The 25540-nt window shown below is 39.3% G+C and overlaps 1 protein-coding gene across 2 annotated transcripts in view; it reads left to right on the forward strand.

Moving 5' to 3' along the window:
* Window positions 1-25540, forward strand: part of pard3ba (par-3 family cell polarity regulator beta a) — a 133197-nt gene that overhangs the window by 61079 nt on the left and 46578 nt on the right. For both annotated transcript variants that reach the window (XM_087791725.1, XM_087791726.1), the window contains 4 exons: window positions 242-342; window positions 4429-4473; window positions 13313-13528; window positions 14873-15071. In XM_087791725.1, the coding sequence (XP_087647851.1) occupies window positions 242-342; window positions 4429-4473; window positions 13313-13528; window positions 14873-15071 (561 nt within the window). The remainder of the gene's footprint in view (window positions 1-241; window positions 343-4428; window positions 4474-13312; window positions 13529-14872; window positions 15072-25540) is intronic.

The raw sequence follows: 25540 nt of genomic DNA on the forward strand, positions 1-25540 counted from the left end.
AAATGGAATGAATTTTTGGAGAGAAATACATCCTTGCCTCATTTCACTCTAAGATAACATCATCAAAACACCACGATGAAAATAATCCCACTGAGCCTTCGTCTAATTACTTTCAAGTATTGAATCTACCGAGTTGGATTGTCTCTGCTGTGACTCGGCGTCAGATCACCGACGTCTGAGTAGAATTTTCATTTTCTTTCTCAAGAAATGCATTTTGAAATAGAGTTGTTTGTGTTTGAAGGGATTATCCAAACTCGGTGGACGTCAACTACACCGGAGCGCCGAGGATCAGGCCCAGAGACGACATGCCTCGCAGTAGAGCCTCCAAGAGTATGGACCTCGGTAAGCACACACTACTACACACAACACTATAGCAGTGATCTGAGTTCACGACAGTTGTACACAATGTTATCAGGGTTGTCTAAATAAATCACACAATGGGTCAACATATTTTAAACTTTGGGCTGAACAAAATGTATATTTAGCTAATTTAGCTTTAGCTGTCTTCACAGGAGGTATGATCTTGATGTTGTTGTCTTTTTATTTTGGAGCTTTGTTTATCTTACTACTTCAAAGTTGGTTATCTTATCCCAAAATATCTCCATTCGATATCAGTTTTACTATTATTGGAAGTATCTGTGTAATCGTTGACGTCAATAATCTCTGTTGCATATCTTATCGTTAACACTTAAAGAGCAACTAATGTGAAAACCAAACTCTCCTAACATGTTTCAAATGTTAAAGTATTCCTCTCCCCTGTCTGAATTCTCAGCGAACAAGCGGTTACAAGAGTGGTGGAGTCCATTATTATTTCTCCAGCCAGCTGTTATCACTCTCCGCTTTTGGTTTGAGTTTTCTTCCAACACACACATACTGATGAGTACAATAGAGGTCCAAGATAAATTTAAGAGAAACTTAAATCAACACGTTCCTTTCCATTCAAACATATTTATAGATCATGAAATTTTACTTTAATCTACATTAAGCAAACCATCTGGAAGGCCACGTAAAATGACTTGGCAGCTGACTCAGAATTCCCCTCGAGTCTGCCTTACAAGTAGTAAAACACAACTTACCCACTGAGCACACATGGTCAATAAAAGGACATGACACGTTTAGACAAGAAGGAAATTAAATCATGACGGGGTGAACGGCGAGACCAAGGTGAAAACTCCTCTTGCAGGAGGCAAATAGTTTGTCTAGTAATAAACATTTATGTTGGTAAACTAAACATCTAGCTAGTCACAAAATCACAAATGTGTAGTTATAGTTGCAGTGATGACCACACACACACACACACACACACACACACACACACACACACACGCACAGCAATCAGTCGACTGTTATCAGTGCATTTCTCTGTTGTGATATATACAGACGTTTGCCATTGTCTGCTGCCTTAAGAGATTTGACCTGCTGAACCCATAAACTGAGGGAATGCGGGGGTTCCAATTTATAGGATCCCATTGTGTGTGTGTGTGTGTGTGTGTGTGTGTGTGTGTGTGTGTGTGTGTGGAGAACCCACGGTCTTATTTCCTGGTGTTAACCTCAAATGACCTTTCTTCATCTTCGTCCCCAGCTACGTTTTCTCCACTTCCTATGAGTTTTTGTTCAGTATTCTTTCTTCCAAATGGGACTTTTAGCTTTGAAACTTTTGCTGAAATATAGTTAAGGTTTTATTTGCAAAGCCTCACAGGTTGAAGGCTGAGGTGTGCCTCTGTGGACTTCATGAAAAAAGTCTTACTTAAACACCTCTCTGACTGTTGCCCAGGATTTTACTGGATAAAGCTTGCTGTTACACCAGCTAACGTGATGTTAATTCTCCTTAAACTAATCTATGAAGTAATTGTGCCTTCAAGTTTTTCACAGCAACTTTATCTCTGTTTCGTTCTTCCTCTCTACTACTTTGCCCTCTGAGGCTATCCCTCCTTTTCTCAGATTTCCAATCCCGCTTCATTAGGTTTAGTAGATTGTCTTTCCTGCTGCCTCACAAGCTACTGCCTCCCAAACTTATTGGCTTTCATTAGAGACCGGGGTGGTCTGCACTAGAAGGCAACACACACCAGCACAGCCAAGACCCCATCTAATACCCCCTCTATCACTTTCTCCTCTGAATTGTACTTCCATCTCGGGGTGATTTTTTTGGATGATCTTTTGACTTGACCTCGACTGTAATAGGACATAAAGAAGCTGTTAAAAGGGGTATTCCCTGTGAAATCCACCACACAGTTAGTTATTATTAGTTTATCCACAAATACAGTATATTATTAAGTAAAAAATTAAATTAAAAGGATAAGTGTAAAGTTGCCCTCCAAGTATGATTTTAGTAGACTGTAGGGCATTGTGGTCAGCCAGGTCTTACTCTGGGCTTCTATCTAACATCAGTTGTGAATGTGTGAAGAAACCTTTCTCTTGGGCAACGGTGTCCAACTTAATCATACAATGCCCCGTAATCTTTTAGCACTCTTGGTCACAGTCACTGTCTTTAAAGGGCAACTAATGTGTTTATTTAAGTGTGTCTTAAACTGATCTTGGACCTCTATTCTACTCATCAGTATGTGTCTGTTTGTACAAAACTCCCTTTTAAATTAAATATTTACATTGGAAAATTTGCTTAAGCCCCGCCCATTGAAAGGCTTGGTTTTTCTCACGCTAAAATCTTGTTACGTTCAATGCAGCGTCATCAATCCATAGAGTCTTCGCCTCCAAGAGACGTGTGTACAGATAGATGCAGGAAAGAACTATATACAGTAATAACTTTAAAATGGAGCAACTTACTGCATCTCGGAGAGGAAGATTTACGTCAATTTTTTTAATTTTTATTACGGTTATTGGAAGTCTCTGTGTCTTTGTTGACATTCATGATCTCTGTTCTTTAGCTAAACGTAATCACTGGCATCATAATAGGTCATGTATGACACGTAGGATTTGACTATGGGCTTTAAGTTTGACAACATTGTGCTGTCAGGTGGTTGACCTTGATGTGCAGGATGTTGTGTGAAAGCTATAACAAATGCAAGAACCGTAAGAGTTCTGAAGGTACCAAAGCAAACCCTCAGTTCTGAGATAGCTTCTTGGTTGAGAGGTGAAACATCTTTCCAAACATGAGCTGGATGAATGAGAATCGACACTGAAGTTGTCTAGTCACCACCCACCACAGGACAGGGACACTATACTTGTCTGCAGTGTGGACACAGAAAGCCTTAGGGTTAACACCTCCTACTATGAATACCATGAAGCAGATCGTCGGGATTTCCTTTGTCTAGTCTGGAGAATCTACGTAATATAATAACTTTACCCTTAAGGCTTCACCTCAAGACCTGGGGTGGCCTCCCTTGGAGAGCTTCAGGGCAATTTGGCAGCGTGTTTCATCCCAGTGGACCGGTTTTACCTCATCAAGATTAGGGGTTGCCTTAGGTGTGTCTGGCTGTACTGTGTCCTGGATGTCCTCTCTGGCGCTGCCAGCAATGTTGAACAGATTTGATCTGCTGCTTAGCTTCTGTTGCTATCTTGTGTAATCTAATATGGACGTCAATGGACTCACATTCTTTAGCAGAAAGAACAAAAAACATTTTTTTTAATATATAATTACTGCACATCCTGGTAATAATCACTCTTCTAGATCGTACATTTCCCGTTCTTGAGACTCTTCGGCTGTGATGATGAGGACAAAAGTATGACAAGGAAGTGCAACGCTGGTGTTTTTCATTGTTGCCAGCAAAGTAGGGAAAATCATTTATATGTCTTAAAAGCCTGAGTGTGCGTTGTGAATTTTGCTTTTAGCCTGACCTTTTAAGAGACGCGTGGATCCCCGACTAAACGATCATTATTTGGCACAAAAGGATTTTGGGATATTTCCATTAAATACTTTGACATTTATGCTGCGAGAGTGGTCTTTCAGGAGGACTACTGGAGTCACGGTGGAGGAGGAGGAAGACACCCCCTCTGCTGCCAACTTCTTCAGAGAAGACAATTTGTTTCTGACATTTTGAGGCTTGATGTTTCGCATCATCATCATCATCATAAAAAAAAAAAATCATGCTTTATGGCTATATTTTATATTTTTCTGGTAAATTTTACAAGGAAATCGTTCAAAGAATTAAAAAAGGCTTCATCTGGTTTTTTTAAAATGAGGTTAGAAGAGGTTTTCTAACATCACAGTCACATAGTTTATTTAAAAAGGTAATGGTAATTTTGATTAAGTAAGTAATTTTTCTTTCTATAGCGCTTTTCTAGACCAGGGTCATAAAGCGCTTAAACAATCAAAACAATATTCAATAAAGTATATACTTTAAAGGGCAAGATAAAACTGATAACACAACAGGAGTTCCAGAAAATCAACAAATAAAAACGTCTTAAGATGTTTCTTGAAGGTTAACCTAACCAGATGATCTCATTGAATAATTCCGCTTTTCTTCCTTTCAGTGGCGGATGAGAGCGATATGGAATCACTGGTCAGACGCGGCGATGGTAAGTGGAATATCTTCTCTGTAAATGTTTAATGATTGATATGAGAAGGTTTTGCTTTTTAAAGACGAGCATGAATAAATCATCAAGAGGCTTGTAAGTTGAGGATTGTTAGTCTTTAAAGTGGTCTGGTTTTCATAACTGATGCGGAGCACCTCCTCATTAGAAGGCGGAGTACACAAAACATGAAATTGGAACAAAATATTACTGGGATTAAAAAACATATATTTTTTTTACTCTTTAATGAGATAGCCATGGAATAAGATGTGATTCTTCTCAGATGTGTGTAGATTATGTGAAACAAATGGAGAGGATTGTGCGTTCTTCACTTAAACGTATGATTGATCTATCCTCACATCTGTCTTGTATTTGCTGAAGATAATACTCAATGTTGGTACAATTTAAATGACCAAAGAAAAAAAAACACTCCCTCAAAAACTGGATTACCATTAAGATGTATTTTACTCCAGGAATACTTCTCCAATAACTCCACTTGTTGCTGTGGGACTACAAATGTTTCTCACGTCATTCCTGACCTCAACTCCTCCATTTTCAAAACCCCCAGGAGTGTTTTAACCTGCTCCCTCTCCTCCCTCCACCTCTATGATTTTCCTGGAACTTGTGATCAGCGGCAGTAACCCCAGCGGCCCTGCCATAAATAAAGCGATCCATTTCAGCTCGGCAGCGATCCTCTCTTCTTATCCTCATCCCCGGCTCTCTCCACGTCAGGGCTAATGTGTATTGACAGGGCTTTTGCGTGTTTTTCATTTCTGCTGAGGCGGTATATTTGCTTGGCTTCCTGCTCGCGGCCCCTCCCTCCGTAAATGGCCTCAGTGTTTCTTTATGGGCTTTGACATATTTCATTAGACGGATGGTCTTAAGAGGCCTTCTTTAATCTGGCTAAAACCCCTTTTCTCCCCGCTTCCAACTCTCCATCCTCCGACTCGATCCATCCCTCCATCACTTACTCGAAACTTGTCCCTCCCTCTCCTCCCTCTCCTCCCTCTCCTCCCACCCTCTTGATTTTGCCGTTACTTTCTTCAATAGAGCTTTTAGTTTCTCTTTCATCTTCACTTCCATTCTTTCCCATTCGCCTTCCGCCTGATTATTCCGTCTCCCGCTCGCCGACGCCAGCCTCATCTCCATTTTTAGACTTACTCAATCCCGCACCATCATCTCTCTTACTCCCTCACATCCAATTCGCTCCCATCACTTTGAATCCCTCGCTCTATAGTTGATCCTGTTTTATTCACCCTTTGCCATTTTCTTTAGACCCTGTTTTCTTCGCTCTATCATCTGCTGTTGTATCTGTTTCAGCTGCTGTTATTATGCAGAGGCTCAGCATTGTGTGTGTGTGTGGGGGGGGGGGGGGGGGTGGGTGCTGGTAGGCGTTTGGGTTTAGCGGAGCATGAGGTATACATTTTTTATACAACATAATGGAAAAGATTTTCACCCTTTGCCCCCTTTTTATCACCCCCACAACATCTCATTTTGCTGCTGATGGCACTATTATAACCTGGGGACACATGCGTGAGACCCCCACAGTAGTCCTGGTTGTAGACGTATGTGGTGCGATGTAAGGAAAAAAGGATTAGTAATATTTTTGATTAATTGTGCTTAATGAATTGAAGCAGTGGTAGTCTGTGGTAGCATGATGATTGAAAATATACCCCCAAACATATGAGAGATACTTGCAATAACTAAATAAAAAACTGATACAAGATTAAAAGTGATCACGAAAAAATGTGCAAATGTTTATGTTGTGGCTGGACTTTCACAAAAAATACAAAGAAGTATATGTACATAAATATGGAACAAATTTGACTCAATAAATAAATACCAAGACATTTACTCAACATTAGCCAAAATAAAAAGTTAGTTTTATCTCTGTTAAGAGTAGATAATCAATAAAGATTAAAAGCTGCAAAAGTGAAAAAGATTTTACAGATATAAGCTTGTAAAATATCCTATTTTGGTGTTAGTCTGTGTCTGTGGAAGTCCAGCTCTGCTGTACCAAACCAACCAAAGACTTTCTTCAAAGATGGCTGAGTTGGTAGAGCTTCTTTAGTTACCAAAAGAACACCATGTTTTTTTGGCTGGGAAGGTTGGCCTGAGGACCAAGTTTAATTTAATATTAACCTTGTATAACCCTGTGCTAGTGTTTCCTCTATTGATCATGTAAAACTATGATTGACCATTTTAATAAACTTTAAGGTTTATTGGCATGAAAAGTCACAGCTTATCCTGTTAATCAACAAAGTTTCCTGCACCTTTAACAAAACGACTCAACATGGCAACAGAGATGCTAGGACCCTGATAACAACGTCATAACATCTGCAGAAACAAGGAAGATAAAGAAAATCAAGCTATATAGAAGTGGGGGAGGATTTTACAACCTGATACATGGTCAGGTCTCGGTTAAAGAACGTTGACAGGCACTATTCGACTGAACCCTCCTCTAAAGATGATATATTTTTTAATTTATTCCGATTCATTTTTTATCTTTTTCACTCTGTTTCTGCTGATGGCAAAGATGCTTCGTCTTCAGAAGCTTACAGCTCTCCCTGCAGCAGAGCCACCGGGGCCATCGCTTCACACTCCTTCCTGTCCTCCTTGTTTCTTCTCCCGACAAAACCAGCCGGCGTCCTGCCAGCGCTCAAGCTATAGCTTTGTTTTTCTCTCTTTGTTTGGCTGCTGTGCCTTCGCTACGCCTCTGGTCCTTCTCCCTCGTTTCCCTCCTCCCTTCATCAGGTCTCTGAATCTGGCTTGTCGTCGTCGATTTGAGATGAAAGCGACATTGCAAACATGATGGATCATTTTGTGTATACACGGCCCATCTGTGGGTGTGCGACTGCTCCTGCAGAGATGATGTGAAACGAGTATTTTCACAATCGGAGTGCAGTGATAATGAAATTTACCATTTTTTTTGGACAAGAATTAAAATTGCTTTGCAGGGAAATGTATGCAGGACTTACTGGCAAAGTGTTTATGTAGATGGCAGCCAGATCAAAGATTCTAGACTGAGTACTCATGAATGTATGATTACTGAAATTGATGACATGATGGCCGAATATGAATGATCTATTTCATCTTTTAAATGGGCTACAATAGTATTGATCTGTGCATTGGTCATCAACATATTATTTATCTTGAAGTAGGAAAAAAAATATATTATTATTTTTATTTTTTAACAATAACTTCTGAAAATAATAATGATAATAATACATTTTTAAAATAATTTTTGAATGCCCTTCTAACCTCTAAAATGAACATCCCTTGATCAAACCCATGGAAATACAGGGGAACACAAAAGGTTCACTCTTGACTTAATGACGGCTGTGATCTTGGATTCTCAGTATAATTTTAGTCCAATTTTAAAGTATCTTTGGCCTCCAAAAGGTCCTCTGCTGATGCAATTCAGTTGAGCTGACAGATGCAAAGAAGATAGTTCTGTTCTTCGTCTTAATCATGTAGATAGCATTCCAAAAGTGTCGTATAAAAGGCCTCACAAAACCCACTGGAAAATTGCGAGAAGCTCAACAATCATAATTCCTAGCTGTGGCATCGCCATTCTACAAATCAAAGCAAGGATATTGAATAAGTAAAGGCACACCAGCTTACTTCTACAGGCATATTCAACAGAGCCTTCAAAGATCGGTGGGCTCTTTTCGGTTTTGCTCCGAGGAAACATAAATTATGTAGTACTCCTGGAATTTGAAAATAAGAACAACATTTAAAGTAGCTGGAATTAAACTAGGAAATTCAATAGCTTCGGATTCATCATGTGAGGGCTTAGTTTTGAAGGGAAATCATATTAAGCAAGATTAACAATGTTACATTTGTTAATGTTCGTGTGGTATTTTCTTAAACCAATGATCTGTTGCTGGAATTGTTCATTTGTTTCTGTTTCGTTAAATCATAGCTATTTTGTCACATGATCACCTAATGCTTGTCTGCTAAGTCAAGGAAAAAAGTACTTTGAAAAAAAAAAGTTTTTAATACAATAACCATCTTATTATGATTGATTTATTTTTCCTTTCTAGTTGCCTCATTATTCATTATTGATTAATAATTTGACAAATATCTTTTATTATCTATAATTAATTTAGATTGGGTCGGAAGTGTGTAACAAACCAAGTAGCTATTGGGGTCAAACAGTAGCTTGCAGCTGCAAAAAAAGAGTTGGTGAGACCGTTCCTTAACACATTCAGGCCAGCAGCTATTGTATTTTCCTCTTCCACCATTTTCAGTAGCATCACCAAAGTCCGTTGTTTGATTGGCTCGACATTTACAATGTGTCACGTGTTCACACTCCTGGCTGTTCACTCCAACTGCCATCACAACTCTGCCACCATTGCCCAGAGGTAAGCAGTAATTAAAGATTGGCCTTTAAAGTCCCCTGCGGTTATTAAAGCCATCACTTCCCGCCGGAGGCTAAACACATATACGGCCATATGTCCCCACAGCGTCGTACATCTTGCCGACTTAGCGCAAGGCTAGCATGAGCAGCACGCCTGTCTACATCTGTCATGTGATTAAATTTAGATAGAAGTGATTAGGAGCGAGCCAAGGACAAGCAGGTATTAGAAGAAAAGTTTTCTTTGGCCATGGATTGGATTTGCTCTGCATTCATGGTGCTGGAGTAGGTGTGCTGTGTTAGACACAGAGTCAAATGTGGGTCAAATGGTATCTAGAATTTCCTGCAAAAACTTCTCGCTCCTCAAGGTAAGCATGGACTGGGTTCATCTTTTCTATTCCCTCCTTGGGTGCATAGGAATAGCAAAACCTTATCCATCACTAAATGTATAATGCTTCTAAAACGTAATAATTCCAATTATTTATGTTTTCAAAGCAATGTACGCGGGTGTTGTGCTCCCTTCTTGCTAACAGCATCGTAAATGGTCACTCAGAGCAGATGTCAGTGGTCATGTCAAAAGCCAGGCTACCCAGACGAGCTTGTGATCAAATAGCTGTTGCAACACTGGATCATTAATGGGGCTTTTTCCATCTTATTAATTATTTGCAGTTCATTTCCAAAGCTTTTACTGCAGAGCATGGAGAGCTGGGGACTTTTACTGGTGACTGTGTGTCCGTGTGCATGTCACGCGGTCTTATGAGGGTGTAGATCTCATTTACTGGCCTCCAGAACCACAGCTACTGCTTTTATTGGTCAGTCTTGTGATTGGATTTAAGATGGGGAAGTGTGCGTGTGTGTGTGGTCTTTGTAGCCCATTAAAAAACAATGGCCACGAGCAACAGGAGTGTTTCCTTGGCAACTCGCCATTACACTCTTCCCTCAACCTCATCACCCCCAGCAGTTCTGATGGAGTGGGTGCTTTCTTGTAACCGTGGTAACCTTTCAAACAATCTGTAGCAAAGTGGCTCGCAGTGGAGCGCGCAGTGGTCCAGCTGATAGGTGAGTGTTAGGACCCCGCAGGCTAGTAAAGGGTGGGGATGGGGGGGCTATATAAGGCTGTTTTTTATATATATTGGAGAATAAGGTCAATGATTTCAACCGTTGGAAGAATGATCAACATCAACACATTTTGCTGCTGATATTTCTTTTTATTTTAAATTGGCTTTTCACAATCAAACCTGTTTCTTTTTGTGCGATTTTTCTTTTTGGTATATAAAAGAAAACATGCAAACGTGAGTTTTTAGGCTTTAACTTTAACTAGGAAACATACTGATCAACTTGTCTGGTTCCTCAGTCAGAAGCTTTATCAAAGTGTATCATTTGGAACATTTTATTTACTCCAGGTTAGACAAGTGTCTTTTTTTCTTGTTTTGTTTTTCATCTGATAAAATGCTAACAAAGTAATTCACTACGAACACATGATTCTAAGCAAATATTTGAGTCTCATTCTTAGTAAAAACAGACTGATTAGAGTTAATTTAAGTTCCCATGACTTTCCCCAAGACGAGTCTGGAAAAAAATATTTTTTTTCAAGGTATTAAAAGACAAAAATATTGAATTTCCTGTAAACAGGAAAGAAAAATCGAATTAAAGGGTGAGAAAGAACATTTGGTTCCTCGTATGAAGACTTTGAAGATCTTTCTTGTTTTTCGAAACTTTTCTTTACCCCATTTGGATAATTATTTTTAACAACAATAAAGTTATTAAGTTAAAACATGTTCTTTATCTTAATGATGAGTGACATTAACTAAATGAGTCTAGATATTAAGTAAAAATAGACAATAACTTTCACCACAAGACCCTTAGATTTCTGCAGGTTTTTTTAGTGCATCACCTCTAAAGAATTTCTCCTGAGCGACTGCCCAATTTCACTCTGTTTTAATTTGGAATTCTGAGAATAACAAAAGTTCCACAAGTTTTTGGCCCCTCGTCCTGCTTGTAAACTCCTACCACGACGCCACATGCTAACGATTAGATTAAAAAGCAGCAATGCAGCAAATGTGCTGGTGTCACAGCTGTGAAGGACATCGTCCCGGCCTGTTTGTCAGATCCCACATCAGATCCTTCGGAGCATCTGCTGGCACAGCGGGCAGCGATATGTGATAAGCGCTGATTTCACCCTCCGCTGGATCGAGTTGGCCATGATAGCCACATCTCATGCGTCCTATTAAACCCTCATTATTCATTTAGTTGCTTCCATCACCACCTGACTCGCCTGGAATGAGGGTCCACGACTCACAAACACGCTTGGAAAAACATCCATTTTTTTATTAAAGGTGGTCAAAGACACAGTTCAGACCCTATCGTGGCATTTAGCTAGCATCAAAAGTAAATTAGTACTTGGTGTCCACACACACACACACACACACACACACGGAGACAGTGTTTCTCTGCAGCAGTGCACCAGCAAGGAGCTTAATTCTATCAGACTGTGAGCTGGACAGCTGTAATTACATTTGTGACACAAATCCTGCCTCTCAAATTGAGCGTTTTATTCCTGAGCGCTCCCCCCTCTCTATTTATAACCCCTTATTCCCCATAAATCCCACTTCCTCTCAAAAAGTCAATTTAGGACTTAAAAGGGAAACGAGTCTCTGCTCCCACCAACTATTGCTATTTCTCACTCTCTTAGTTTCTGTTTTTTTTTTCAGTGCTATTTCAGCACTTCTCAAATGACTTAAATACCTGGGCAGGAACTATTGAGAAAGTAACAAATGAAAAAGTATATTTATATATTTTTTTCAAACCAAAAAGTGAAGTTAATTACCTGGTGATTTTGACAATCCTTTTGTCTAAACTTGACTCGTTTCATTTTTCCCTCGGAGCTATTTGCATTCTCCGGTCTTCCTGCCTTGACTTTTCCCACTTCCTTCTTATCGTTTCTACTGAATCGGCGGAGACGTTTGTGGCTTTCCTGCTTTCTCTTTTTATTGTCTTTCTCTTCACTTCATAGACGAGTTTTGCACGATGACAGTTTAATCATCTTTCATCCTCTTCTATTCATGTATGAAACCGTCACCTCCATGACCCTGTTTCTCACCTGCTTCCCAAAATGAGCCTTTTCTCCTGAAAAACAGTCTTGTTGTTGTTGTATATCTTGAGTTACATGGTAATTTAATATTTTTACTTAACTTTGTATTTAAAAGAAAGATATTTCGTTTTGTATTTTAAATCATGTTACCGTAGGAGGTTCAAATATGAAGAAAGAGAATTCCCAAATTAATTCAGTGATGACTATTTTAAGATTAAACTGAGTTTTATTTTATTTTTCTAATTTCCCTTAAAGACACTTGAAAGGTGTCTTTTTAAAAATAAATGTATTTATTTAAAGCAAAACTGTGTCATATTTCTTATTTTATATGTGACAAAAATATTGTTTGTCTTTATTAAGTATAGAAAAAACACAGTGCAAATAATGTAAAAAAAGAAAAACAAAATACAAAAACAATACAACAAGATAAAATGCATCACAAAAACGTAACAAAACGCATACAAACATAAAGAGGGCAGTTCACAATAAAATCAGACAGTTCAGTTTTGCTCTGACAAAGGTTCAGTTGATTTGCCACTTCTTTCAAGGAAATTGTAAAATAAATTCAAGACTTTATAAAATATGTCCAGCTTGTTAATTGTAAAAATATATATATACTGTATATATATATATATATATATATATATATATATATATATATATATTTCGATGGCCACGTAATTAATAAGTCAATCCCTTGATCCATTTTCAGACACATGGTTTAGGATTTTTCCAAGACTGGGCTATGCACCTCTTGGCTTCCAACAAACAAATATTCAACAATCATTTCTTATTTTTAGAAAAAACAACGGTGGCTGGATAAATATTTAAAATACACTATTTAGGATTTAGTGCTTCATTTTTCCCAATAATTTGACTGCTGGCTTCCCCTAAAGATTTTCAAAAATCCATTATCTTTGGACACTCCCCCCTGCAATAAAATGGTGACAAAAATATTGTTATGTTGCTTTAACTGCCTGGACACGTAAAGATAGACGCGTCTTACTTGAGTGGTGTTTTGTTTATCAGGCCATAACATCAATAGAACTCTTTGGCTCGTGATCCAAGCTGCTGCTGCTTTATTAAAATCAACAGCGCAGCCAAACATATAATAAAACATCCTCTGAGAAGGGTCATAAATCTGAGGTTTGTTGTTCAAGCAGCAGGAACAGCCTGTGTTTAAACCGGTCTGAGGCTCACTTCAATCCCACGCTGCATTAAGATCTTAAAATTTTAATGCAAATGTCTTCTTGTAAATAATAGCACAGGTTTAATGTCTCTGTTGGGGCTAAAAGCTTGTGGTCTGAGAGCGTAAGCAGGCGTCACCCACTCCATCATCCAGGCAAGGAGGTTTCCTCACATCCATCTCTTGAGCTAATTTTACTTTCCCTCAGATCCGTCTGCTGGCGAGGCGCTCGGTCCAACCCTGGGCCTGTGGAAGTCCAGCTCCCTGGAGAGCCTCCAGACGGCCATGTCGGAGGCCCGGCAGAGTCGCGTCCAGACCCAGGTGCCTTTCCACCGGCCACGCCCACACATGGTCCGGGGACGGGGCTGCAACCAGAGCTTTCGCATCGCCATCGACAAATCTTACGAGGGGCCCTCAGAAGATGGTGAGCAAATTCCTGCAAGTCAGGAAATGATGGAGTGTGAGTTCTTCCAAGGGGCTGCTGGCATGTCATGGTCTCTGTTGCTATGATGGAGATATCCTCCTCTTACTTTGCATTCCCAGGATTTGCCAACATTCCTCCGGCGTCCTAACTCTCTGGCACTGGATCAGAGCCATAGACGTGCCAGGGGACTGTGCTTAGTTTAAGTACCCTAATGAAATGCTTCTCCATGATTTTATCCACTCAGCAGTTAAGAAAGAACAACTTTGTTACTTACAGCAGCAGATTTGAGATTTTCTACTTTGTAAGCGACAATGTTTCGGTCTGAAGTCTGACTCTTTCACTTCAAAGTGTAAAGGATTAGTCTCTATCGTTAGTTAACTGTTGTCTCGTCGCCAGGTTTAATGTTTCCACTTACTAATGTGGCATTTTAAGTAACAAGATTATCTCAGTATTCGTCATTTCATCATTCATCATTTGTCGAATTTAAAACTTCAGCAGTGTCCTTTTGAAATCCCAACGCAGAAGCGAACACAATTATCTTCACAATAATTGCCCATTAGCACTTCAGTCTTTCTCTTACTTTGTAAATGTTAGGAAAGGTACAAGACTTTTTTCTTGGCACAGGAACACTTTTTCCTGTAGTGCTTAAAATCCTTTTCGCACATGCAATAAATGAACACAACATTTTAGTAAGTGAAGCATTTCAAACTTGTTATCCTTTTGATGTCAGAGGAGCTTTTGATGCTTTTGGCGAATATTCTGGAGAAAAGAGGCTTTTTTCCTGGTGTTTAAAAATCTGAATATGAATATCCTGAAGACCATCTATCCCGTCTTGTATATCTAACAGATATAAGTTGAATTTGATATTTATAAACACAAAACTACCATTTTGAAACACAGACCAGATAAGAACAGCAAAAAGACAAGTACATAAAAAAATGCTTCCCACCATCACGCTGAATTAGAAGCATGGACTGGTTTATCGACAATAAAATGGTCTCGTATATAGTGTGTGTCTCCATCTCGCATCTGGACGTGTCTAGAATCACATGCTAGTATCACTTTGAAGAATATTCAAGGGTTACTTTTTCAAAATAATACACCTTTCAAACACTATTAATTAATAAAACAGAAATTATGAAAACCTTAATTATGTTACTACTACTGTGCTACAGTAAACCCGGAAATGATTGAGTTGATTTGAATTAAATACGGAAAATAAATAGCAGTAGATGTTTTCAGAAGCATTTTCATGATCAGGTGACAATAAAATGTACAGATGAGTGTAAGGTCAGTCGTTGTACTCCTGCCAACTGTTTTCATGCTTCCTTGTCCTCATCATAGACGACGACATGTCCGAGCAGAGCTCCGGTCATGAAACGGCTGCCAGCAGTTCTTCACGCCAGGGTCTGGATGTGGATGATGGCCAGAAGAAGAAGACCAAAGGGAAGAAGAAGGACAAGAAGCTCAAGGGAAAGAAGAAATCCGTCGACCCCGGAGAAGAGCTGGAGAAAAAGAACAAAAAGAAATTTGGAATTTTAAGGTAATACATTTTCTGATTATATTACAATGCTGGGGTAATTGTTTCACACCTTCTTTCGCTTTTTCTTTATTGATGCTTCAAATACTGATAAGCCGGACCTAAAATAGACACTTACTAATAAGACGGGGGGGAATGAAACGCTGTTATTCTAGTCTCCTGGTTCTCTAGATGAAACAAAGGTTGCTTGCTTGACAAGAAGGATGCAAACGAAGAGCAAGAAGTTAACGAGGCCTGAGGTTTTTCACGACTGATCAACACCAAGGATTTCTCCCCGAGCAACAACACCACTGATTACTTTGGTGTTGGGAACTTTACTTTTGACTTGAACGGTTAGTTAATATTTTTGAAACATGATGAAGTCAGTTGAGGATTCTGGCTCTTTTCAGGAAATATTGACATCCTTAAGGATACGTCTGAATCTTCTGTTAATTGTCTCTCTTTGATTTTCCTGCTCCTCCCTGTCGAGAGAAGTCAGATGAAGGGACGGTGATTCAATGTTTGCCTAAAATACAGACTTTCAACTAGAATTGTTAAATATAGTCATCACAGTGATTCACTCGGCACCAGAACTCACCTGGCAAAGCACCTCATGCCTGTTGTCTCACGCACACACAATTTAGAGACAAAACTATACTGACTATAACTTAATCCAAAATCAATCTATTATTATAATGTGATTCTTTTTCGTTCATTTTTTTATCAAAGTATCATTTGGTTACATTTTTGGACATATTTTGTGTTCAATTTTGAAGGAAAAGAAAAGAGTGTTTTTTTCGACAGTACATAATACTTTGTCTTTCTTGGTTGAGCATTTATAAGGACCATTACAGGGTTGGATTATGAGATATGAGCACCAAAGACTCAGTAATGGAGGGGTGTCCATTATCTCTGCGCCTGAGTGCAGTACACAAACCTGGTACCATCCCAAACTGCTTTTCTCCCTTTCATCAATGTGGTGCTGTTGTGATTGTGGTGGTCCAATCCTTATCAATTGGCAGTGACACGGTGTGGTCAGTGTATCAGCGCACTTCCAACACTGGAGATTCAATTAGGCTGTCAGGAGAGATAGTGCGTGCTGAGCATGAGCCTACAGATGGCTGATAAAGAATCCAATCGGCCGCAATGTCATGGGCAGTAATGGAAGAGATGTTCACACTGTTAAACCAACAGTGGGGAGAAGGGTAGGACGAAGGACGAACACGCGCACAGAAATACAGATGTGACGTCGACAGCCTGTGTGACCCTGTGTTATCTTATTGAAGATTCACTTTTTTTGATTGTATTACAGAGCCAGCCAATAGAAACAGAGCGACTTGGAATTATTTCTTCAAAGTTAAGATTTAAAGTTTTCAAAACTTGATTATATATTGGAAGTACAGACATGCAAACTTTCAGAGCAATGTGCTGTTGTTTTTAACACAATATATTAGGGTGTATATCAGGGTGATTATGGCGGATTTTTTTTGTGTCATATCGATGATATCGACAGATGTCAAGTTCTGACACTCGCTAGAGTCACTTTGACCCGATTATAGATGCATCATAATCGACGGAGCAAAGCCTTGTTGATTTATACATCTATTGCTGAAAACCTGGCTCTGCCCGGTTAAAAAAAAGAAATGACTTGAATGTAAATGAAAAACATATAAATGACAAAGGATTGTATAAAAAATATGCTTAAATATAAACAAAGAAACTGAAGAAAGAGGGGGAGTAAATTCCTGGTGGATTATGGGCTTAACAATTAAGAAAATGAGACACAAGAATGGTGATAAGTATATGTAGTTAGTAAAATTTGCACATTGGTTTAAATGTCTAGGGAGATTTTCTGCGTTTTGTACGTGTCCTCTTAAAAAAGTTGAAAGGATTTACAATTAGATAAAAACGTTTAAAATTTCATCAAAATTGGACGTATTTAATTTATCATGGGGGTCTTCTTCCCTACTTGTGACCCTTTGCCTTCACCTGATCAAGTTTTCCTTCCCGTTAAAGCCTTTGAAAGTATGGTAGCCTACATACTGATCTTTTTATCCATTTCTTTTAGGTCAGAAGTCTGTTGGACACACATAATGTAATACTCTCTATTTAGATACATTTGTCATCATAATAGGTGACAAGTGTATTTGAACAACTCTATTTAATATTACTTATTTAGAACTTTTCTTTTAAAAGTTTGGTATTTGTTCTGCAATGTATTTAATAAGAACATGTATTATTTTATGGTCAATGCAGTCCTTGACTGACCTTTTGTTGTCACTCATGCCTCCGTTTTTGACCACAACTCATGATAATGTCTGGATCAGTAGCGATCATCAAGACGCCTCAGAGCGCTTTTCTGAAGACACAATGGAAACTTGCAGACATGAGTCTCCCTCCTTCTCTCTCTCTTTCTCTCTTCTCACTGGCCTTTATCTGGCCACTTGATTGTTATTGAACTTGAAATATGACTTAATTAGCAGCAGTATTGTGCGCTTCAATCTAATCGCCGCGCTCAAATGTTATTTTACTCCAATAGCAACATTAGGAAAAGGGCAAATGATAAACATGTGACCTCAGTATACCTTTGCGGCGTCAGAGTGTGCAGCAGCACAATCGTTTCAAAGTGTCCTCGTCCTTTCGGCGCTCGTAAACATTTGCTTTAGCTTCGCCAATAATCCTCATTGTTTTTGGACGGCATGCCTAATATGACCCCTGAGTGTGGCATGTTTACTCAGGTCGCTGTGTTTGTTTTTCTGCTAAATGGTGACGAACTGATATAGAGAGTCTCTTTTTTTTCTAAAAATACAACAATCAAAATCAGAAAACTTCTCTAGACTCAGAAAATTGATATTTTCGATGTGACATTTATGTAGAATTTCAGTTTATTTGTATTTCACCTCTGCTAGAGTCCATGTTGTGATAAAACCCTGCTAATATAGTTCCATTTGTCCACAAGATGTAGGTTTGTGCCATGAAAACCTCGTCAGATGTTCTCACATTTCTTACCTGAAATAGTTTTTAGGGTTATGATTATGAAATGGAACAACCATGACAGAGACAGAATGCCGATCTTATCTGTATTCAGCCTGGAACTTTGCCTCGGGGTATGTGGAACCCTCAAACCCAAGAGAGGCTCACGAGTGTCCGTTTGATTTGCTAAATATAATTTCAATGAATTGAGAAGTCCATGAAACTGTGACTTTCTGGTGGATTGTGGCGATAATTCTAGTCTAAATCTCATCAACCGCTATCTTCTTCTGCAGAAGGGGGGTGCTTTGATCTTACAAGAATGTCTCATGTAGGTCAAGGTTTGAGGAATAACGCTTGCAACAACTATCATTTGATTCTGTCAACACGCAAATGTTGCTCCAAAGTGACATTCAACACTCTGTGGATTTGTACCATATGTTATTTTTCTGTTAGTTCAGTCTCTTGTTTGTGTCACAGCTCAACTGTCCGACCAGCACTGGCGGGCGATGACACATCTCGCCTCTCCTCGCTTCATGTCAGTCGGGAAGGATCAATGTTCCACTGTCACTATCGGCACACTACCAACTGTGGCAGTTCCTTCCCACCCCTTCAAAAAAAAAAAAGACACATGAAAGCTGCCGTTCTGATCCTCCGTTTACAAATCCACATACGATGCATCCTCTCCCCCAGTCCTGCGTGGAGAGAGCTAAAGAAATCCGACAGTGAAGCGAGCCAATTAGTGCTCGCCGTTCCGCTCTTATCCTATCACTGAGCAGCAGGATGCACTGGGTTGAAAGGTAGTCACCGGTGGGCTGATTCTTCTTGTCAAACTGGTGGAGGTACTGGCAGATCTCTGAAGACGTTTTCATGGAAAACATGAGTCAATACCAAAATAAAAGTAACAAGAGAATATAGCATTAGGTTATGCTTATCTAGAGGCGTTATCAGTTTACCTTCGTTTTTGGTTATAGGCGTTACACTTCTCCCTTCTTGGTCATTTTCACACATCACCAGTATTTTATCACGTTAATGAAAGTTCTTTAAAAAAAAAAAAGATTTAAAAAGGTCTATTTGATTTGACAAGTGATGCACAAGTAAGACAATGAACCAATAGGCCGCTTTCTTTGCCATGAGGTCCACCCATTGAGTCGGAGTGTTACTATAATTCATAGGATCTGCCAGCTGTCCATTAAAACATCTTATTTTTAAATGTATCACTAATTTCCTGCCTCGCTGATCAACATAAGTGTATCGACCTGATGCTGATAAATTACGACCATTCCTATTATACAGTGTAGAGCTCGAGTAAAACCGGCCCCTGCTTTTCTTGCGAGTCCTATGCTGGATTTTCATTAGTCAATTTGTCAAACAGCAAAAATACGACTGGTGTGAGTCCGGGGTTGCCCTCGCTTTGCATCTGATTTACATTTGCTTTTGTTTAAGTGGTAGCTACTCCCAGTTGCTTGATCAAATCCTAAGTAGGTAACCAAGGTAGCACTACATGCTGATCTATTCTCAGTGGGTAAATGACAGGATTGTTGATAACTATAAAGTGCAAATGCCTTTTGTGACCTTATTAATACCACAGTATAGCTGCTTAAAGTCAGCTGCCTCTAGCAATCAGTCGGTTCTATTTCTATTGCGCTCACTCAATACTTCATACATTTTTAACAAAGGTCTTCCTCTATCGTTCACACACACTGATGTCGTCTATAACTATCATGAGCTATTGATTCACACTTAAAATTGTAGCTGTCATCTTCTTAAATGTTCTTTTGCTACGACAAACATCCATGTTCTTGTTGTTTACTATGTTTTTTTTTAATGCTGTAACGAGTTACAAATGTTTCCTCTGCCGAGTGTGGGAAAAATTCCAAGACAATCCAATTACCAGATGAGCCATTGGAGGTCTGGGAAAAGGTTAAACTCTTGGATCCTTTGGTCCACTCGTCCTTTGACCAGAAGCACTTGACCTTTCCTTGTCTGGGCACCACAGGTCACGCTTTGTGTATGTTTTTGTGGTAGATAGCAAAAGAATGAAGGAGCAGCACACGGAAGAAATCAAGCGTGTGTTTTTCTTGCATGTGTGTGTCATTAGCAGAGCCGAAATGACAAAGGAAGCCCATCCATCACTTGTGGCATGAAGATGACTTCAGAGCATAACCAGGATTGGAGGTGTAATAGCTTCCTGGCGCCTCCTGATTTCAGTGTTTCAGTTCCAGAAGATCAAATGCTAATCGGTCGCGACTGTTTCCTGTGGCCACATGAATACCTTTAATTGGCTGGTGAGTGATGGCCACTCGGTGACTGAGACGTCGGGTCCATGCGACTGTGCCTCCTCCTCAAACCCTGCGTCCCTCAGGGTGCATTCAAATGTCAGATCTCCATAGGAACTGATGGATCGAGGAGGTGATCAACAGAAATGGAAGCTTGGGCTGCAGTCTCTTTTGATAATTACCTTGAGTGCAATTATCCCCGTATAAATATGAATCTCATATTCCCCAGTCGGATGACTCACTTTCCAGTGGAAATGAAAAAGTAATATGTGATTTCTACATGAGATTTAATTATTCTGGAAGCCGCATGAATGATGTTGAAATAAGAAAGGAAAAGAGACTCAAGTATGCAGTGAGGAACGTTTCAAACATACGCTAGTATAGACATTTACTTAATATGTGTGGAAAACACTTTGTGATCTAAACAAATAATGTTCATCATAAAGATCATTAAGAGACACAATATTTTTCGAAAACAATAAGCCAATTTATTGTTCTATTTTAAAAAGGGTCGTACATCAACCCTTGAGTTGTTGACTCTGAGGCCCTAGTGCTCGGAATGAAAAACTTGGTTGGCACATAACATTAAAAAAGACGCTAATATATCTGTCCTTGGAGAAACCTCTATAGTATTGGTGATCAATTAAAAGCCCAGGTCAAGAACAAGATTTTTTTTAGAACGGGACTAAGGCATCTTTTAAAGTATAACTTCCAACAGTGATGGAACACGAGCATCATGCTTACTTTAATTTGAATTGAATTAATTCAACTAGTGAAACGTCCCAGGCCAGCAGTGCATGTTTGTTAGTTAAAATTTTGCATGAGTGTAAACAAATACATGGCGTATAAGATGCAGATTGGCATTTTTTATTTCACATCGGCAGAATTGACTCATGAATGTATAGAGCCGGGCGGTATTCCTGAATAATACTTTCTTGTGGACCACGATGTCCGCCCGATAGAGACCAAGAAACCAAATTGTTTTGGGGCAGTTACATTTACTGAGAGGCCACAATACAATCTGAGACTGTTGCGTAGGACCAGTGAGCAGAAAATATAAAAACCTTGGAATCACCTTATTATGATTAAAAATTCAAGAAAAAAAGATTTTAATAATCAATTGTATTATTTAAATAGTTATGAATTATAAATGGTACAAAACCAAATTGTTAAATAGCTGTCAAAAAGCTTGATGATCCGTAGTGCTAGAGTCCAAAACGGGTCTGGAGAACAACATGTCTGCAGCTGGGAAATGTAAATAGCACAATTATTTCCTTTAATCAATTCTTACCAAAAAAAAGCTTTGCACCGTGTGGCCTTTGGCCACTTTATTATGTAATTAAACCTTAATGAGTCCCTCGAGAATGGTTCTCAATCACATTTTGTGACTTTACTTTCTTCTTTAGTCGACTGGCTCGTTCTTGGAGAGCAGTTGTTTGGAGGCTGATAATTAAAGTCATTAGTTGTGGAATGCCTCTGTGGGACTACTTCACTGTAAAGCTCTACCTGACTGAAGGTACTTTCTGCTTCTCCCCTGCTCAGCGCTCGCTGTAAATAAGGGCACGCCCTGCTTTAAGATCTCCTCGCAGCAAGGGAATGGACCTTTAAAGGTGGAAATGCATCTGAAGAGAAATAGGAGAGCTTTAAGAAAAAATATGACTACAGAGAGAGTGCTGGTAAGCAAAGTGAAGAGGTAAAGGATTGCTGTGACTGCCCTTTATCAGCTGTTATTTATGCATGAGGATTTCCCCATCATCCATTTTCTGTCAATTCCTCATCCCCCTGATTTTGACTGACAGCTTACATCAGGCCCAATAACCTCGCACATCATTTCAGGCGCCTGTTGCGTTGAATGGAGGCCGGAGAAGGAAAAAAAAAGAAGGGAAAAGTTAATTTGTTTTCCTGTCGGCTGTTGACGGTGATAGCGCCTGTTTGCTTCCATGGCAAAGTTGTAAATTAGAATTGTGCTTCAATACTACAGAAGACTGTGGCTTCGGCTGCTTATTTAACGGCAAGAATACTTGGCAGCTTAGTTTTATATATTCAGGGTCGTGCAGGGAAACACATTGTACACAAATCAGTATTATGAGGGAGAAAAAAGGGAATGGATGTCATTTTATTTTTTATTTCTCCACGAAGTGTGATTCACTGTTTGCTCCTAACAGTATTTCAATGTCACGCCACAGGGAAACTGCATTAGGAATTCCAGTAGCAGGAGATTCAATAGGCTTTAAATGACATTCATTGAAATTGTGTTATGTGTAAACAAACACAAAGTGAGGGATAAATGATGTCTGACATTATTTAACGTTTGCATGCTTCCTCCCTTGTGTCTACGTTTACTACTCGGTCCAGACTATCAGTGATGTTAACCCAGTGTTTGCATGATTTCTGTTCCTATACTGGTCCACTCAACACTCCTATTGACTGTGGAGGTGTGTTTGACGTGGTGCTGGATTAGTGAGTCATCACTGTTCCATACCTGTTGTGAAGACTATGACTTGTGGTTTTGGCATCAATAATTCACCTCAGCTATAAAGAGGATAGATGGAGATGAAGTATGGAATGGTGCTCAGGAGAACACTTGGCCCGGTGTGAAAACTACACAGCATTATGTATATTTTATACAAGAGCACCGAGTCCTTGCAGACTTGGCAGCTAAAGAGCCCTTAATGCCAGATGAGATGGTGGATCAAAGAAATCCACCTGCAGTGCGTTAACCACCACTGGGATTAAGAAACACCTTCTATTCACAACATCACGGCTTAGAGTCATGGCTAAGACTCCCACAAAAACATGTCAGGAGGATTATTTGTGGTGTGGTTCTGCCGGCACTGTTGACAACCAAGACCGGCTTTAAAAGGTTCATAAAACGGATCGTAGCCCTGCTTTTAATGTTGCTGCGGTAGAGGGACTCAAACGATCCGTGTTATGTAGAGCCATAGGTACAACTACTTTATATTTATAATACCTATTTATTGTGGCTCATTGTGTGTTTGAGTTGTACACCCGTGATACAAGTCACTCCAGTGATGGTTAACGTTCCATCATGTTGTCATTCAGATATTTAAGTCATATTATGACATTCTGGCAATTATTGTCGTGAGAACGGAAAACACGAACGCGGTCAAAGGTACCAAGTTTGAGAGAAGTGCACTGTTCTTGCTGAACCCCCAAATTGGACAATTTGCTGGACTTTCGGGAGCTCACTGTATCATTGTGACAAACAGAGCCGGAGGGCAGAACATTCCATTATGGAAAGAGATGCTTCTTTCATACAAGCTGCTAAATTGTTCTTCTGCAGATCTACAGTATGACCATCTGTTTTGGGCTCTTTTAAATGCTCTTAGTTGAGCTTGTATTGTCCAGGGAGAATGAAATGTTGGGGGAGAATATTGTAAATATATTGTGTACTTTATGACCAACATTTGGAAACAGGTTGTAGCCGACATTATCCAAAATAAACACTGAATGTACACGAGAAGATGAGCATTCAACGACAAGCAAACAAAACTCATTCAAAGTTGGTGGATTTTTGTTGGACCAGAACTATTGCATTGTTAAATATTACATTAAAACTCACCTCAGGTTTAATGCTTTCATTGAAGTCACTTTCTTATTCCATTGTCTTGAATCTGGCAATAACATTCCTTCAAAGTGAAAATAGTTTCAATCTAAAAAGGGGTCGACCTTCCTCTGTAAGCGTCAACTTTTCCTCGTTAAACCTGAGAGTTCTTCCAATAAAGCCAAGTTAATTAATGATCTTATCTGCACACCTGAGGAAAAGCTGCTTAGATGAAGATTTCACAATCACGACTCTAATTTAAACTCTATCATTTTAATACATCAAGATTTCTTACCTCAACTGAGCTGATTAAAATATTCTTGGAAATTCTCTGTCCTACCATCTGAGCTGTGCACTAGTTTACAATCTAATTGACTTTCTTTTTGTTTGTTTTATTATTGAAGCTTCAAAGCTATGTTGACGTTAGCTATGTACTTATTTTGCTTATAATATCTACGTATTTAAGTATAAATGTGTTAATTATTGACCTTCTTGAATGGTGCTTAAGCATGCGTGTTTAAACGTTTTCCATAGAGGGCCACGAGTGAAAACGACACCATTATCTCATTTAGAAGTTCAAACAGTTCAACACAAAATTTAGATTTTTTTTGTGGGGTTTTCATTGAACTTGTGTTGTTGAAAAAAAGCTTGTGTGACGAACTGCTATTTTACGTTCTTTGTTTGAATAATACCGTCGATAGATCGCGGAGATCGTGGGCAAGATAAGATCTATGGCCCCCAGGACAATGGTTCAATTTTTTAAAAAGCCTCGACAGACTCTAAGATGCAAAGAGATTTACCGAAGTTCATTTGTTTTTGTCTCCATTTTCCCGTGCTCAGCCTTCAGTGATTGAGTTCTGAGTTTAATTTAAAGAAATCATATAAAAACCCAGCCCAGCAGAGCCATCGCTCACTCAGCTATCCCTCCCTGCATTATTAATAAACTCTAAATGGTTTTTTAAACCATATTAGCACTGGGTGGAGATTTATCTTGGCAGACATCATCCCTCACATTCAGGCTTTGGTGCGGCTTCTGATCTCGTTCATTAATGCATGTTACTTCTGGCTACGTCGGTGAGAGACACTGGGCGTGTGGAGAGGAAGTTTCACTCTGGCTGTGGGGGAAACTCACAAGTGTTTTAGACTTAAGGCGGGGCTTAGTATGTGACATATCTGATTTGTTTAGATTGCTTCCAGTCATTTGTGCTCAAGACTAGTTTACTTTTTAGCCTCATTAAACTGTACACTAAATACATATTTTTTGCAATTCCAGACAGTATAAAATCGATTTTTTAAGGTGATGCGTTTTCCAGCAGTCACAGTGTTTTGATCCACAAACCCCTATCCCAGCATTATCATATTGTAACTGCTGCTCAGATTGTTTCCTTCCTATCTTCGCTCCCGGTAACCTACTGAGAGCCGCTGCACATGCACACGGTATTCTCATTACTGAGATAGCTCTGGTTGCTGGACTGATGAACCGGCCGTCCTCTGAATGTTGCTGCATTTGACACCGTCTGCTGCTCCACTGAGACAGTTTGGTTTTTATTTTTGTTTATTTTTTCTTTCTCCTCACCTTCTTTCCTTTAAAAGCATCTTTTCCCTTGGATAAGACTTTTTTTTTCTGCTGAATTGTATTGTATTTTGGCAAGAAAGATGTTTTGCTTAAAGAATGTGGA

This window comes from Callionymus lyra, chromosome 5 (assembly GCF_982586985.1).
Source record: "Callionymus lyra chromosome 5, fCalLyr1.hap1.1, whole genome shotgun sequence".
NCBI classification, from domain to species: domain Eukaryota; kingdom Metazoa; phylum Chordata; class Actinopteri; order Syngnathiformes; family Callionymidae; genus Callionymus; species Callionymus lyra.